A 17931-nucleotide genomic window follows, 5' to 3' on the forward strand; every position below is an offset into this window, starting at 1 on the left:
ATTTTTAAAGTTCTAATCCAAAAAGTAGACACTTGGAGCTACAATTTCCTTTTTTTTCTTCCTTGCACGACCATTTCTCTCAAAGTTACGGCCTGTTGAAAATCACCCAAAAATTTGGAATTTTTTTTTGATCCTTTAATTTTTTCCAGTAGTGTAGTTTGGTTTCACGTTAAATAAGAAGTTACTTTAGCAATAATAATGGCTTCGTTCACTTTAATAACACACAATGTGGTGGCGGTATCAGTGTATAAAACCGAACACTATGGGTGAGTTTCAATATAGGCGCCATAATAATTTTTCTTTGTCCCCTATATATTTTAAATTTTTTCCTTCATAAGATATATATGTGCACTTTTATCAAATATACTTCCCAGTAAACACATGTAAATTTGACGTCAGAGTGACGTTACGGTATGTCATCATTTACGTAAGATATAAGTCATGAACGAGGCAGGTGTGACTTATTATTTCACACTTTTTTACGTAAGATTATGATGTAAAACTAATGACGTATACATGACGTAAATGTGACGTCTGTGTGACATTCTATGACGTCAGTATGTCATATGGGTGATGTCAAAATCATCAATCAGGAAAAAATATTTTTGAAAGAAAAAAAAAATTGAATGCCGAATTTTTTATTTGATTATTCCCGCGCGAACGCATTACGAATTCAGATACAAGATTTGAGATAGCAGTAAATTGCGAAAAAATCCTGTCAAGTCTTATTCTTGATTGATGTATTTAGAGTGAAATGCCGGTAAATACATAGTTCATAAGTTTTTGTGATGGATTTAAAAAAAAACTCCATGAACTTATAAATGATAATTATAAAAAATCATATAAAATTTTATTGTTTCTTCAAATTTTAATGCTTACATGAATATGATGTCAAGTTTTTACATAGTATTAAAATCATGTAGAACGTCAGATTGACATCAAATTTAAATAAAATGCCGTGACATTTCTATGACCTACGTATGACGTCAAAATAAGGTCATGTGTTCAATGGGCAATTAAAAAAAATGCTTTGGTAGCTATCAATGAAAGAAGTTTATCATCGAAACTAGCTCAGCGGTTGACTGATTTTAATATATCACGTGAAGCAGCGAATCAACTCCTAAAAATATTAAAAGCATCGAATCAAGAAGAAATCAGTAATCTTCCTCTTGATTCTCTGACCTTACTTAGTACACCAGAAACACCGATAGTAATGATTGTCATTAATATTAATATCGATGGGCTGCCGATTGCTAAAAGTTCGACGAGTCAACTTTATCTCATTCTTGCGCAAATTCATCCCAAAGCTTCTCAGCCATTTTTAATTGGGATATATCATGGATATGAAAAACCCAAAAGTGTTGACATTATGATCTCCGTAAACTGATTTTTTTAAGATCTCTAAAAAATGTTATCTTTCTGACGTTTAACCGATGAGCTCTTAAAGATATCCTCAGATAGCGCGTAAGAGGTTTTTCTGATATCTTTCTGTTGTCTTCGGGATAACTATTTCGGATATCAGATCAGAAAAATGTTATCATTAAGAGCTCCGTATGTCATCTTTCTGCCGGACGGGAAGTGAATAGACTGTATACCTGCACTCTCTTTCCGACCGCCCGCAGCTATCGAACTCGGAATAAACGAAACGATTTGTGACGATTTAAACTGTTTTAATCGTTTTGAATAGTCATGCCCGATGAAAAAAGTGTTTGTCTAATCATATATAATTATGCATAATCGTCTATATATGATTGGATCCAAAAATTGGCCAGGTCTAATTATATATAATCAGATCTGTTTATACATGATCATGCATAAATGAATATAGTCATTTTTAGAATCTCATTTAGAATACCTTTAAATTAATAATTAAGTAATTTAATTAGGATTTATTGATTTCATCAATATAAATATCGATTAAATTTAAATAAAAAAAAAAAATTACTATTCGTTGACCACCACTTTACTACGAGGTCACCCATCCAATCAATGACCTACGCCGATGCTGTTTAACTTTAGTGATCGCTGGATTGTACTCTGATCCTCTAGTCTGTTATGAACTTACAATAAAGAAAAGTTTATGGCATTACTTAACTCAAATAATCAAGTCGATACATCATACGTAAATAATGCACCTAATAATGAATTTAATTTTGTACATAAATTACAATAGAATTCAATAGATACATATAATCAAATCTATTTATCTATAAACTTATAAATATTCGTATATAAATCGATATCGATTAATACTTTTAAATTGCTGCCGAAACCTTTGAACATTTTTTAAGTATTGGGAATTTAAGTTTATTTGATAGTTTGCAAAATAAAAATTTAATAACATTTATATTAAAAAATTGTCATATTATGTAATATATGTATATATAACTACATATAACTTTATATCAGTCATGTCTGATCAGATCCAATTATATATAAACTTGTGCACGAGCATACATGAATTTATAGTAGCCATGTCTGATCAGATCTAATTGTATATGGATTTGTATCAGTCATGTCTAATCAGATCTAATTATGTTTAGACTTATATATTAGACCATATATAGACTTATATATGGGCTAATGATAGCCAGGTATGATCAGATCTAATTATGTATGGGGTCATATATAATTATATATAATCATGCATGATTATATATAAATTCATATATGATTATATATAATCATATATGATTATATATATGAACATATATAATTATATATAATTAGACAAAAACTTTTTTCATCGGGTGAACCGTCAATTTAAGATTAAAGAGGATTAAAAACGATTAAAATTTTGAATCGTCATGAGTCGTCTTTAATCTTCATATAGAACCAGAAATTGCAATATTATTTTACGATTAAAGGCGATTCATGACGATTTGAAATTTTTAATCGTCTTTGATCGTAAAATAATGTTACAATATCTGGTCTCGTATGAAGATTAAAGACGATTAGTGACGATTAAAAATTTCAAATCGTCATGAATCGCCTTTAATCGTAAAATAATATTACAATTTCTGGTTCCGCATGACGATTAAAAACGATCTATGACGATTTGAAATTTAAATAGTCATTAATCGTTTTTAAACGTAAAATAATAAATCGTCTTTTGACGATTAGAGTCGATTAAATCTGAAAAACCATGACGATTATGACGATTAAAGATGATAAATAATGATTAAATTTTCAATCGTTTTTAATTGTCACAAATCGTTTTGTTTAATCAGGGAAGCTACGGTTTTGAAGAAGACCAACTAGTTAATAACTTCGAGAGTTTTGCTCTGATCGACTTCAAATTTCAAAACTATATTCTTAAAATGTGTAGCTATAAGAAAACAAAAAAAACGTATTTTCAGACTATACCCTCCCACCCTTAAAAGAACAAAACTTGTACCTGTGATTGTGCTGATTCGTGTACTGGTTTAATCCAAAGTTCTTGAAACTCTTTGCTTGGATCATTTCTATCATTTTCTGTCCAAAAACATTGAATTTCTTGAGCATAATCATGAGCAGAACTTTAAAAAACAATCTCTATTAATTATTTTCAACTTCTCGAATTCGCAGAAATCAATACGAAACGTAGCTTTTTTCGAGTTCGAAGAGTCAATCTTTTTTCGGATTTTTTTCATATATTTTATATTTCGAGGTTGTGATCTAATACGAAAGTACTTACACTCTTTATCGTGATTTTTTATATTTAGTTCTGTTCAAATTTGTGCTTTTCTTAAGAATAATAGTACACAAAAACTTAAAGTTGCATATTATTATTTTTTTTTTTAATTTTCATTGTTTAACCCTTCGTCCGTCGCGATATCAGCGCAGTGCCGCAATTTTTATTAAAAGAATATTTAAAAAAAAAATGACTTTCCTACTCTTTTGAAATTTTAAGTTTTTCTACTATACTTTTTAATATCAAATGAATCTATATATATAAAAATGAATTGCTGTTCGTTAGTCTCGCTAAAACTCGAGAGCGGCTGAACGGATTTATCTTATCGTGGTCTTGAAATGTTCGTGGAAATCTAGGGAAGGTTTAAAAGGTGAGAAAAGTTCGAATATCTGCCGGGAAAACCCTAAAATAGTCTTTTCTATCTATATAAATAAAAATCAATTGCTGTTCGTTAGTCTCGCTAAAACTCGAGAACAGCTGAATCGATTCGGCTAATTTTAATCTTGAATTATTTGTGCAAATTCAAAGAAGGTTTGAAAGGTGAATAAATATGAGTTTAGTATAGTGCCGGATAGCTCAACTGGTAAAGCACTCGGTGCGATTCCGACATGGTCTGAACTCGATTCCCAGTTCGGGCTATCTATATTTTTCTCAATTTATCTATAAATTGTCGTATTGAGAAGGTTTGCATGTTTAGGTTTCCACTATATTAAATTGGTTTTTTATATAGTGGAAACCAATTTAATATAGTGGAAAGCTAAACATACAAACCTTCTCAATAAGACAATTTATAGATAAATTGAGAAAAATATAGGGGGCGTTCCACGCCAAATCGGACACCACTTAGCTTTTGCACCTCAGATTTTTTTGTAACTTTTTCAACTTTTAGTATAGGTTGAAAGAAGCCTTCATGATTTTTTTCAAATTTCTTTCCCCCAACCGTTTTCGAAATATCGAATTTCAAAAAATGAAGATATTTTTTTTCAAATGCCTGTAATTTCGTGAAAAGTGGTTTAAAAAAAATTTTCAAAGAGACAAAAAATGTTCATTTTTAGACATCTTATCAGTGAAGAATATCAAAAAATTTTTTTGAACCACGCTTCTATTGAAATTTAAACTTTTTCGCATAAATTGTCGATTTACTAAAAACACGTACTGAGAGATTTTCCTCATAATTTTGCACAGCAAACTCTCACCTATTCTTCAACTTTTACAGATATGCTCATAATAGGACAACGATGGGATCTATTTTTTTTTAATTTTTTAAATTTCATATTTCAGTTTTTTTTTAAGAAAAATGTCTTAAAATAATAGCATGTCTAGGATTTGCTGTTAATAATTATCTGACACACAACTATCATCAAAATTTTCTAATTTTATTTCCTCAGAAAAATTATTACTAATTAATTTATCATTATTATTATTAATAAAATTATTATTTATTGATTAATTAGTAATAATTTTACTGTGGAAGAAAATTTTGATGATAGTTGTGTGTCAGATAATTATTAACAGTAAATTCCGAGCATGCTATTATTTTAAGACATTTTTCTTAAAAATAAAGTGGAATATGAAATTTAAAAAATCTATAAAAAAATAAATCCCATCGTTGTCCCATTATGAGCATAGCTGGAAAAGTTGTAGAATAGGTGACAGTTTGCTGTGAAAAAATTATGAGGGAAATCGATCAGTACGTGTTTTTTGTAAATCGACAATTTATACTTAAAAGTTAAAATTTCAACAGAAGCGTGGTTCAAAAATTTTTTTGATATTTTTTATCGAAAAGAAATTTAAAAACAATCATTTTTTGACTCTTTAAAAATTTTGTTTAACCCTTTTTTCGCGAAGTTACAGGCATTCGATAGAAAAATCTCTTCATTTTTTAAAATTCGATATTTCAAAAACGGTTGGAGGAAAAAATTTGAAAAAAATCATGAAGGCCTCTTTCAACCTATGCTGAAAGATAAAAAAATCGGAGGTTCAAAATAACTTATTGAGCCACTCTTAACAATAACTTTGAGAGGGTGAGAACAAAGTTGAGGTTTTAATATTGAGCCTGACTGCTCTCGATGATTCTATGTTTCAGACTGCCTTCTCTTGATCGAGAAAAACTAGAGTCACTCTTATCAATACGCTTGGGCATCAGACCCACGCATCGATTCATATGGAGGGGTCATTCGAGATAACGCATATTCTAGAATGATCCATTCTAATATTTATTGAAAATACTTAATTCTCACGATCTCTCCGCTTTTGTTACGAACAAATGAGTCACTTATCTATTAACAAAAGTTATCTTAAACAAAATAGATGTTTGTGCAGCTGCACGTCTCGAAGATTTACTCGAGACATCAGCGCTTATTTATATTTGATAAAATATAGAAAAATAACTTTATCAATTATTACTCATGTCCTTAACGTTCGAATATCTTAAATAATATTATTCTATGATTATATTATACTAGCTGACCCGGCAGACTTCGTACTTCCTCAATCGATTGTAGAGCAAAATAAAACAATCAACTCTGTTTAAGTTCCCACTATATAAAATTGATGTATTACCGTACGATGGATGGTGTGGCTCAATAGATTATAGATCAAATTGAACAGAATATAGTATAGTGCCGGATAGCTCAACTGGTAGAGCACTCGGTGCGATACTGACATGGTCTGAGTCCGATTCCCAGTTCGGGCTATCTATATTTTTCTCAATTTATCTATAAATTGTCTTATTGAGAAGGTTTGCATGTTTTAGGTTTCCACTATATATTAAATTGGTGTAATACCGTACGATGGACGGTGTGGCTCAATAAATTATTTTGAACCTCCGATTTTTTTATCTTTCAGCATAGGTTGAAAGAGGCCTTCATGATTTTTTTCAAATTTTTTCCTCCAACCGTTTTTGAAATATCGAATTTTAAAAAATGAAGAGATTTTTCTATCGAATGCCTGTAACTTCGCGAAAAAAGGGTTAAACAAAATTTTTAAAGAGTCAAAAAATGATTGTTTTTAAATTTCTTTTCGATAAAAAATATCAAAAAAATTTTTGAACCACGCTTCTGTTGAAATTTTAACTTTTAAGTATAAATTGTCGATTTACAAAAAACACGTACTGATCGATTTCCCTCATAATTTTTTCACAGCAAACTGTCACCTATTCTACAACTTTTCCAGCTATGCTCATAATGGGACAACGATGGGATTTATTTTTTTATAGATTTTTTAAATTTCATATTCCACTTTATTTTTAAGAAAAATGTCTTAAAATAATAGCATGCTCGGAATTTACTGTTAATAATTATCTGACACACAACTATCATCAAAATTTTCTTCCACAGTAAAATTATTACTAATTAATCAATAAATAATAATTTTATTAATAATAATAATGATAAATTAATTAGTAATAATTTTTCTGAGAAAATAAAATTAGAAAATTTTGATGATAGTTGTGTGTCAGATAATTATTAACAGCAAATCCTAGACATGCTATTATTTTAAGACATTTTTCTTAAAAAAAAACTGAAATATGAAATTTAAAAAATTAAAAAAAAATAGATCCCATCGTTGTCCTATTATGAGCATATCTGTAAAAGTTGAAGAATAGGTGAGAGTTTGCTGTGCAAAATTATGAGGAAAATCTCTCAGTACGTGTTTTTAGTAAATCGACAATTTATGCGAAAAAGTTTAAATTTCAATAGAAGCGTGGTTCAAAAAAATTTTTTGATATTCTTCACTGATAAGATGTCTAAAAATGAACATTTTTTGTCTCTTTGAAAATTTTTTTTAAACCACTTTTCACGAAATTACAGGCATTTGAAAAAAAATATCTTCATTTTTTGAAATTCGATATTTCGAAAACGGTTGGGGGAAAGAAATTTGAAAAAAATCATGAAGGCTTCTTTCAACCTATACTAAAAGTTGAAAAAGTTACAAAAAAATCTGAGGTGCAAAAGCTAAGTGGTGTCCGATTTGGCGTGGAACGCCCCCTATATTTTTCTCAATTTATCTATAAATTGTCTTATTGAGAAGGTTTGTATGTTTAGCTTTCCACTATATTAAATTGGTTTCCACTATATAAAAAACCAATTTAATATAGTGGAAACCTAAACATGCAAACCTTCTCAATACGACAATTTATAGATAAATTGAGAAAAATATAGATAGCCCGAACTGGGAATCGAGTTCAGACCATGTCGGAATCGCACCGAGTGCTTTACCAGTTGAGCTATCCGGCACTATACTATATTTCGTTCAATTTGATCTATAACTTATTGAGCCACACCGTCCATCGTATGGTAATACACCAATTTAACATAGTGGAAGCCTAAATATGCAAATCTTCTCAATAAGACAATTTATAGATAAATTGAGAAAAATATAGATACCCTGAACCGGGATTCGAACCCAGACCATGTCGTTATCACGCCAAGTGTTCTACCAGTTGAGCTATCCGGCACTATACTAAACTCATATTTATTCACCTTTCAAACCTTCTTTGAATTTGCACAAATAATTCAAGATTAAAATTAGCCGAATCGGTTCAGCTGTTCTCGAGTTTTAGCGAGACTAACGAACAGCAATTGATTTTTATTTATATAGATAGAAAAGACTATTTTAGGGTTTTCCCGGCAGATATTCGAACTTTTCTCACCTTTTAAACCTTCCCTAGATTTCCACGAACATTTCAAGACCAAGATAAGATAAATCCGTTCAGCCGTTCTCGAGTTTTAGCGAGACTAACGAACAGCAATTAATTTTTATATATATAGATTATTTTATGTAATTAATGAAATACTACGGAAATTACTTAGTTATCGATATTCGATATAATTAGTTAGATTTCAGGTCGGTAATTAGAGAAGTAAATGCCCACGTCATCTGACGTACAGGCTGGGACGTAACATGTCTATCACAATTTCACACTCATTTACGTAAAATTGTTACGTAATATAGTGAACGTAAGTGTGATATTAATGTGACGTACATGTTACATTGCTCATATAGCGGTGATGTTATTTGAATATCATATTTACATAACATAGAAGTCATGAAGAAATACAAATTTTACGTTGAAGTTATATAACAGTGACCTCTAAGTGACATCATTTTCTATTGAATTGTACAAAGCACTTTTATGCGCTAGAAATTATAATTGCAATATTAAAAAAAAATAAAATCATAAAGAAAAAATATAAGATATTAATATGTGATATATTGGCTGAAAAACATACATATATTTTTTATACGAGAGTATATTTCTTTTTAATAAATATTAAAAAATCTCCAAGTTCTTATTTTTATTTATTTTTCCAATACTGAAATATTTTGTTTTTATTCAAGTATCTTCCCATATGGACCGATACGACAAAAATGTATCCGTTGTACTGGTTACCTCGAATGTGCATTCGATTGGGGGATAAAAGGTGGATCGCATGTATCCTTGGAGGAACAATTTGCGCGCCCATGAATATCTTAGCAGTGGAGTCGTGAACTACCAAATATTTATTGTGCAGCAACTGCATGCACTCACGTCAGACACTTTATTAATTTTTTCCGCCTGCTTGTAAATAATTATTTTTAAATTATTTTTATCGTTATTTATTTGTATTTAATTTGATCAATAAGAATGATAACAATAAAAATTAAAAAAACCACAGGAAATGTCCAATAATAAAATAAATATATTTATAAGCAAATGAAAATACAGATGTAAATTTATATAAATTAATAAAAAAGTTTACTCCATCGATTCGACATAAACCTCAGCGCGTTTCAATGTTAAATATTATTATTTATATAAAGTGCAAAAATATTAATTATTACAAATACATAATTTTTATGCATAACCCTTTCTATCATAATGCCGTCGAAATACGTACATCATTGTAAAGTAAAATTTTTTACATAAATGTGATGAAATTTTTCGATGTAAAATAAATATGACTATTCTTGTAACAGTATGAACATATCCGAAACATTACATTGTGATGTAAATGTGACGATAAAATAGAATCACCAAGATTATGTCACTTATAAGTCGATTTTGTTACGTAATTTTGAGGTAACATCTAGAATATAAAGCTATTGTTAGTATGCGATATAAATATAACGTCACATTGAGGTCACCAATGTGATATCACTCAGTCAGTAACATGCATGTAATGTTCCCTCGCGGTTTTGGAAATACCGAAATAATACCGGAATTATACGGTATAAATACCGCATAAATATGGTATTACTCGAGTTATTTTAGCCAGTTTTTTTGCCGCATTATTACCAAAAATTTACGAAATAAATTCCTAATATTTACGGTAATAAAACAGAAAAAATACGGTATTTTCACAGAATTAAAACAGTAATTATACAGCATATTTATAGTATATTTTCGGCATTTTTGCAGCATCAAACTGTTCTACCCGTAAAAAAATTTATATATAATTATATAAAATTTTATTCAGTTATATATAATTTTATATAATTATATAGAACCTTATAAAGTTATATATTAAATAACTGTCATGAAAAAAAAAAAAAATAATAAAAACACCAGTTAACTCGTGGACTCGATCCCGAGACCTATTTGTTCAAAGTCTGATCTGGTAGCCATTATGCCAAATCACTTACTTGAAATATGTTACTAATTGTATTCAGATGGATACAAACAAACTTAAGAAAATTGAAAACATCAATTTTCACAGATAGTTATTTTCACTTACATGTTTTTGTTTGAGTAAGAATTGTGTGAACCAATAAAATAAAATAAAAAATATTACATTTTGCACATTTTCGATGATTTTAAATGCAGAAGCGAACAAAAAATAAAACCATATTTTTTTACAATTTTCTATTTTATCAGCGTAAATCTGGCAAAATTGCAGGATACTGACGGTATTATTATCATAAAAACAACGATTTTATTATTACTACATTATCGTATTATAGTTTTTATACAGCATTTTATTGGTAAAAGTTCGGCATTTTTACAGTTTTTTTACAGCATTTTTTTGGTAAAAGTTCGGTATTGTTATAGTTTTTTTACAGCATTTTTTCGGTAAAAGTTCGGCATTTTTATAGTAATATTACTGTAGTAATCTGGTAACTCTACGGCATAAGTGCAGTAAGTATATGGCATAACTGCAGGAAAAAAAACTGGCCAAAATAACCATTTTAATACCAAATTATTACGGTAAATTTACGGCATGTGCATAAATCCCGAAAATTTACGGCATTTTTACGGCATTCGCAAAACTGCGAGGGTTACATTTATGTCACAAATTTGACGTACCATTTACAGTATAATTTATATAATCAGAATGTAAAATTTACGTTGACTTTATTACGTTACATGTTCTCTAGATGTGATATCACTGTTACGTTGGTGTGTTCACTAGGCTCGGACGTTGAGTTTGTTCAGGCTTTCTGCTCAGTGTCACCAGTTACCACTAATGGCTCATTTCCAACTCATTCAATTCATCTCTTTCTTTTATATTTTTATTTAATACAAAATTTTTATTTTAATAAAAAAATTCTAAAAACAATTACAATTGTCTAGTTGTATAAGCTCGTGTGGTTTGCACTTAAAAAAATCATAATTATGATACTTGGCAACACCGCAATATTAAATACATTGCGGCGGAACGCTGCGGCTCGATGAACGAAGGGTGACGAGACCGCGCGACGGACGGAGGGTTAAGAAAAGACAACTTTCATTAATCTCGAAGAGCTTATAATACAAGTATACCGAAAGTGTCTTTGAGCTCAAAGAGCTCGAAAATGTATTCATAATGAGGTTTTCGGGCTCAAAAACAACAGAAAGTTGTGGGGCTGACCTCGAAAGACACCTGTTACATTCTGTCTTTTCCACTTATGGAACAGAATAATTTTAAAAATATCAGGCTAACGTCATTAGGGTATCGAAAGATCCCAGGTATGTCAGGTCGGCGATTATTTGATTCTAATTATTTATTTATCTAATTTTGGCGATTTTCACTATCTTATGACCCGGTCAACATATTATTTAAGAGGATGCGGGATTTTTAAGGATCCTGAACAGCCGGTAACAGCGCTCAGGTAGATTTCTAGGTCGCCAGTGTCAGCGTTCCTAATAACAGGACAGGAGGTGAGGACCGCCGGTATCAGCATTTCCCAATGTAAAGAGTGAAACCTTGGGGTGCCAAATGGCACCCCAAAATTAAGGGTTAATTGATTTAAAATTAATTGTGGAGTATGTTTTATAGAGTGCAGAGCAGAGGTTTGAGCTCTAGGAGCTCGCTCCAAAGACTGACTGTATATTAATTATAAATATATAATAATGCAACAGAGTTGACTTTCTTATCGTAACCGATTTCTGTTACATCGGATAAAATTAATTTATTAAAAATAATTAATTAAATTCAATCGATAAAATATTACGGGAACGTAACACACCCATTTTTCAGATTTTTTTTCTTTTACAGGAAATAAGCTTTTTGCATGTATACTGTACTTTGATTGATCATATTAAATTTACTGATGACGAATAAGATTCATGTGATTAATATATTTTTCAGGCAAAAAAAAGTGATTTGGCATGGTTCCCACAAATTCGGTGATCGTGCTATGGATACCTACTGTGATGCCTGGAACTCGGATAGTTCTGATCGATATGGATTAAGCTCTTCAATTACAAGAGGTCAACTATTGGAACAATCTCGATATTCATGCGATAACAAGTTTGCTTTATTATGTATAGAAGTAACTAGTGAAATAATGAGAAAGCGACGAAGTTCGAAAAATAGTATGAATAGTGCTCATAAAGAATTCTCAGAAGAAGAGTATTTAGAATATCTCGACTATGTCATGAAAAATTAATTTTTTTTTTACTATAAGTCTTCTAATATTTTGGACATCGTGATAAGCTACCCTAGCGGATTCGTCAACCCGATTATACGGGACTGAATTTAGGCTTCGGTTAAAATCAAGTTTTGACAGGACTTATGAACTTTAAAACCCATTTTGAATTAAAAGTAGAAGTTTCATTGTGTGGATAACAATGTTGAATAAAACTATAATTAAACCAACTTATTTTTAATTTCTAAATTGTAAGTAAACTGAATCCAAAGTGTTTCAAACAGAAGAATACTTCTAGCTTTCTCTAGAAAATGTGTTAACCCGTTTAAAATTGTGTTAATTTGAGTTTTAGTTCAAGCAAGGCTGAAATAGTGTTTATTCCAAGTTTTGATACCTGTTTATGTTGAGTTTAATTCTAGTTTGGTTTAAATAAAGTTTAAAATTAGTTTATTTGCTGTAATCATTACTGTGAAAGAAAAATTTTTTCAATTTAAAGTAGCTTTATTTTCGGTTGTTCAATTTTTCTTTAATAGTCTTTTATTTCTAGTGTTCTTATTCTGAAAAATAGTTTATAATTGGTTTGATAAAACTTTAATTCAGGTTTGGTTTCAAAAGGGTTTTGAACCTGTTTTTATGCAATCCCTGCCTCAGAAGTTCAATTTACGCGTGTTAGATTACGGTGAACAAACGACGAATTCCTGATGCCTAAATTATATCAGTTTATTATTTTATCCGGCACTATAATAGAAAACCTTATTGCATGATCTATACTCCCGGGACAAAGCGAATTATATATGGCCATATATAAATGCGGCATATATGGCCATATATTGAAATTGGCGATTTATAACGATATTTACTTTATGCGGCCGTATATAGCTTGATATGACCATACATAACTTGACTTGACTATGTATAGAAATTGACAATATATGGGCATATATAGTTTGATATGACTATATATAGCTTGATATGGCCATATATGACTTGATATGACTATGTAAAGAAATTTTAACTAAAATTTAAAAAAAAAATTTTTTTTTATTATTTTGGCAATGCAGAGATTATCAGATCTGCGAATAATTGAATTCCTAATCGAATTGGAAATTTTTAATTCAGAGAAAAACGCTCGACTTATTAATGACCGCATCCGCTTCAGTAGGATTCGAACCCGAGACCTTCCGTAAGAGATACCGACGCGTTGACGACTAGGCTATGCGACCGATAGTTACAATGAAGTTTAGTTATGCTACGTAAGATTAAAAGAGTATAATCACTTTCGAAAAAGTAAAATATAATGATATTGTTTGATTATTTGTTGTTATTACAGTAAAAATTAGTTGATTGATATTCGATGTGTATGATATCGAGATGTATGAAATTTTTATGTTCACTTTTATGTATTATTATATATACCTATATATAGTTATATATATTCATGCATAGAAACAATCGAAAACTATATATTCCCATGCATTGTTATATATGTCCGAATAAAGTTACATATGGTCATATATAGAATTTGAGATGCATAAAAATTTCATGTTCACTTTTATGTATGCCCATATATTATTATATATACCTATATATAGTTATATATATCCATATATAGAAGTAGATAGTAGACTACTCTAGTCTCCATGGTCACAAGTTACAAGAGAACTCATGAGAATTTTATCATCCTCACTTGGTCGCTTCACTCGGGTGCTAAAATCTTCCCTCACTCTCTCATGACCTAGCGCAACCTGTCGGCTCATTTTGGATCTTCTTCAAAAAATTAATAATAATTACTTATCAACATTATTCTTCAAACTAAAATTCCCTGATTAAAAAAAACGATTTGCAATGTTAAATGCCCATAAGAAGGGCGATTCAAAAGTATGCAAAGTATCCGAAAGCATTAAAAAGTATTTAAAACTTTTTTTTCTAATCGTTTCTTTTAATAAGGGTTTCATTCTAATATTTAAAACTGTAAAAAAAAAAATTTAATGTTTTATTTTATTTATCAATTTATTTTGAGTGATTTTCACTCCAGTGAAAAGTGAGCGGGTGTAGGGGCTTTTACCTTAGTGTGATTAAGTATGGATGTGAATTAATAATTTTGGATTTTTAATTCATTTCATTCGGTGAATAACACTAAATTTCTGGCTTTTTTAATAATTGTAACAAATTAAAATCAATTCATGACGTTCAATTCATTTGAATTTTTTTCAATCAGTGGCAAAGTCAGAAATTCAAATATTATTTACCGGTTGAAATGAATTCAGAAGAATTCAAAATTTTTAATGCAATTTAATTTTTTTTTTAATTCTCTATAAGACCAAAAATTTAAGATTTAGTTATTGAAAAGAATTTAGGTGAATTGGTTTAATCGACGCAGAAAATAAATCGAAGAATTGAAAATATTCATATTTCATCTTCTTTAATTCCTTTTAATGAATTTTTTTAATCAGGGATATTCGACGTATATCATCAATAGTTATTTTCGCACATTTTGATCGCTTGATAAGAGTTTATAACGCGATTTGTCAAATCCACTGGGGTATCTTGAAGTCAATAAGCTTTTCTTTAAAGTTTCAAATATATTAATACTATTTCAATATTTTATAAGTTGAAAGTTTAACTGATTCCTGGTGTACATGATTTCTTAAATTTTGTATCTATAATTACTTAAAAAATTGTTATTCATATTCATGAAATGATTGTAGTCATAATGTATATTCAATAAAACTTTATATAATTTTATATTCATCATCATATTTTAAATCATCGATTCTCTACAAATTGTGATTAAAAAATTATAAATTAAAACAAAAGGATTTGATCAAAATTTGTGATATTCATTTTTTTTATTTACACGGAAAAAAATGAACTATAGAAATTGAGAACGACAAGTAATATAATGATAAGGTGATCCCTGGGGGACGACTACGACACCACACTATATAAATCAGAAAAATAGCTTCGTCATATCATATTAATATTTATAATAAACACAAATAGGTCGTTCTTTAACCCAGTAAACACATTGACGTAAATTTGACGTCAGAGTGATGTTCTGCTGTGTCATAATTTACGTAAGATATAAGTCACGAATGAGTTAGGTGTGACTCATTATTTCACACTTTTTTTACGTAAGATTATGATGTAAAACTAATGACGTATACATGACGTAAATGTGATGTCTGTGTGACATTCCATGACGTCAGTATGACATATGGGTGATGTCAAAATCATCAATCAGGAAAAAATATTTTTGAAAAAAAAAAAAAAAAAAATTAAATACCGAATTTTTTATTTGATTATTCCCGCGCGAACGCATTACGAATTCAGATACAAGATTTGAGATAGCAGTAAATTACGAAAAAATCCTGGGCGTCTGCTGGGTTCGAACGCGGCTCCTCTTGGCTGGCAGTGGTGAACGTTGCTCACTGATCACATTACGAGAGTTCAAGACTTATGCTTAATTGATGTACTTAGAATGGAATGCCGGTAAAGACAGAGTTCATAAGTTTTCGTGATGGATTTTTACAAAATTTAAAAAAACTCCATGAACTTATATGAAATTTTATAAAAACAATATTTGTCGGCCTCGATGATAATTATAAAAAATTATACAAAAATTTATTAAGTTTCTTCAAATTTTTTAATTTTCTGTTGTGATGTGAAATTTAAAAAATCTTCTATAAATTTTTGCGAAACATTAAATAATTTCACAAAATTTTATGAAATTCAATCGATTGAAAAATTACAATATTACACTTTACAATCTTAATATCAAAAAAGTTCAAACTGTCGTCACATTTTCTTTTTCATCCTCAATGATATTTTCAGTATATCATCTAAAAAAATAAAGTTACTTTTTTATGTTCACGCTAATGTTTTAAACTAAAACGTCTGAAATTTATTATCGAGTTTATCGATTACTTTGGCCCCAAAAATGTTCGATATTTAGTTGTTATTTTTACACATTTACACATTTTTGAAAATTCATTCTATGATTGTTTTATTTTAATAAATTGATGATAAAAAACTATGACTCGGAAATTACATCAGTATTGCGTTAAATACTAACTTGTCACTGATGTAAAGATATGATTCAAGAGTGACATTTATATTACGTATAACCGTGACTTTGCTGCTGACATAAATGTTTGATATTAAAATTACATCATTATGATATATAATAGTGACCTTATTATTACGTAACAATGTGATGTAAATTTGATGTCAAGCGTACGTAACACATAAGTCATCACTGTGACGTCATACAAGAGTCATGCTTACATCAATATGATGTCAAGTTTTTACATCATAATAAAGTCATATAGAACGTCAGATTGACATCAAATTTACGTAAGATGCCGTGACATTTCTATGACCTACGTATGATGTCAAAACAAGGTCATGTGTTCACTGGGATTTCTATAAAACTATAATAAACACAATTATCATAAATATTAATCTTATATATTTAACTGTCTTATATTTTATACTTTTATGTCGATTGTTTTACATATTATAGTTAGAATTTTGGTTTTCTTATAATAAAGTTTTAAGATACTAATTTCACTTGGAAAATATATTTTTAAAATCTCCCATCCTACTTAAATGCTCAATTTTTATCCGATGTTCTTTTTTATAGTTTTTTTATTAATTACAAGTTTTGTAATTTAGATTGAAAAATTGTGAGGTTTCAAATTTTTCTTTTTTGAAAAGAAAATTTACCTGTAAAAAATAAAAAAAAAAATAGCTGAATAAATCTTTGAAAATTAAAATAATAAAAAATAATTTGCGTTAAAAAAAAACTGCATTCATTTAGTTAATTAATTAATAAAACCTTTTTATGAAATTGAATGTTAAAAAAAATTTGTTCGACACAATTAGTTTTTAATTGTTTATAGTTATTATTAGCCATTACTTCATTCCTTGAATTCAAGTTAATTGATTTTGATTCGGCTTAATTTGATGAAGTAATAAAATTCAAAATCGTAATTCACTTTTACTGTCTTGAATCTTCTTGAAAACTATTTGAGAAAGTACTGGTTACTATCTCAGAAAGTATACAGTCCTGTCTTGCGCAGTAACCACTGTCATCTACAGATCGACACACTCGCTATCTGTAGATAGTATCTTGTAATATCTTAAAAACGCGCCTATACTTTCCGGCAAAGTATTCGTTACTTCACAGATGCCACTGACTAATATCTAAGAGTGTAGTATATGAGATATTAGTGGTTTCTGTTTGGGATAGTACCCAGTACTATCCAGAGTGTAGTGGATACATTCTAGATAGCATGCAGTACTTTCTGAAATTTTTTTTTTTTTTGCATAAAGTACTCAGTACTATCTCAGAGAGTTGCCACTACTATTTTTTTTTCCGTGCATTAGTAAGATTGAACTATTGACATCGATCAAAAGTCGTA

General features: G+C 29.4%; 1 protein-coding gene and 1 long non-coding RNA gene across 6 annotated transcripts in view; one reads left to right on the forward strand and one right to left on the reverse strand.

Moving 5' to 3' along the window:
- Positions 1-3770, reverse strand: part of LOC128668263 (uncharacterized) — a 53426-nt gene extending 49656 nt beyond the window's left edge. The window contains exon 1 of the long non-coding RNA XR_008404017.1: positions 3398-3770. This is a non-coding gene — a long non-coding RNA (uncharacterized LOC128668263). The remainder of the gene's footprint in view (positions 1-3397) is intronic.
- Positions 1-14075, forward strand: part of LOC103568657 (collagen alpha-1(XV) chain) — a 493917-nt gene extending 479842 nt beyond the window's left edge. For 4 of the 5 annotated variants that reach the window (XM_053740819.1, XM_053740818.1, XM_053740817.1 and 1 more), the window contains exon 21: positions 12226-14075. In XM_053740819.1, the coding sequence (XP_053596794.1) occupies positions 12226-12526 (301 nt within the window). In that variant the 3' untranslated portion in view covers positions 12527-14075. The remainder of the gene's footprint in view (positions 1-12225) is intronic. The other variant, XM_014440162.2, reaches the window with a different exon arrangement.
- The last annotated feature ends 3856 nt before the right edge of the window (positions 14076-17931 follow it).

This window comes from Microplitis demolitor, chromosome 7, assembly GCF_026212275.2.
Source record: "Microplitis demolitor isolate Queensland-Clemson2020A chromosome 7, iyMicDemo2.1a, whole genome shotgun sequence".
NCBI classification, from domain to species: Eukaryota; Metazoa; Arthropoda; class Insecta; order Hymenoptera; family Braconidae; genus Microplitis; species Microplitis demolitor.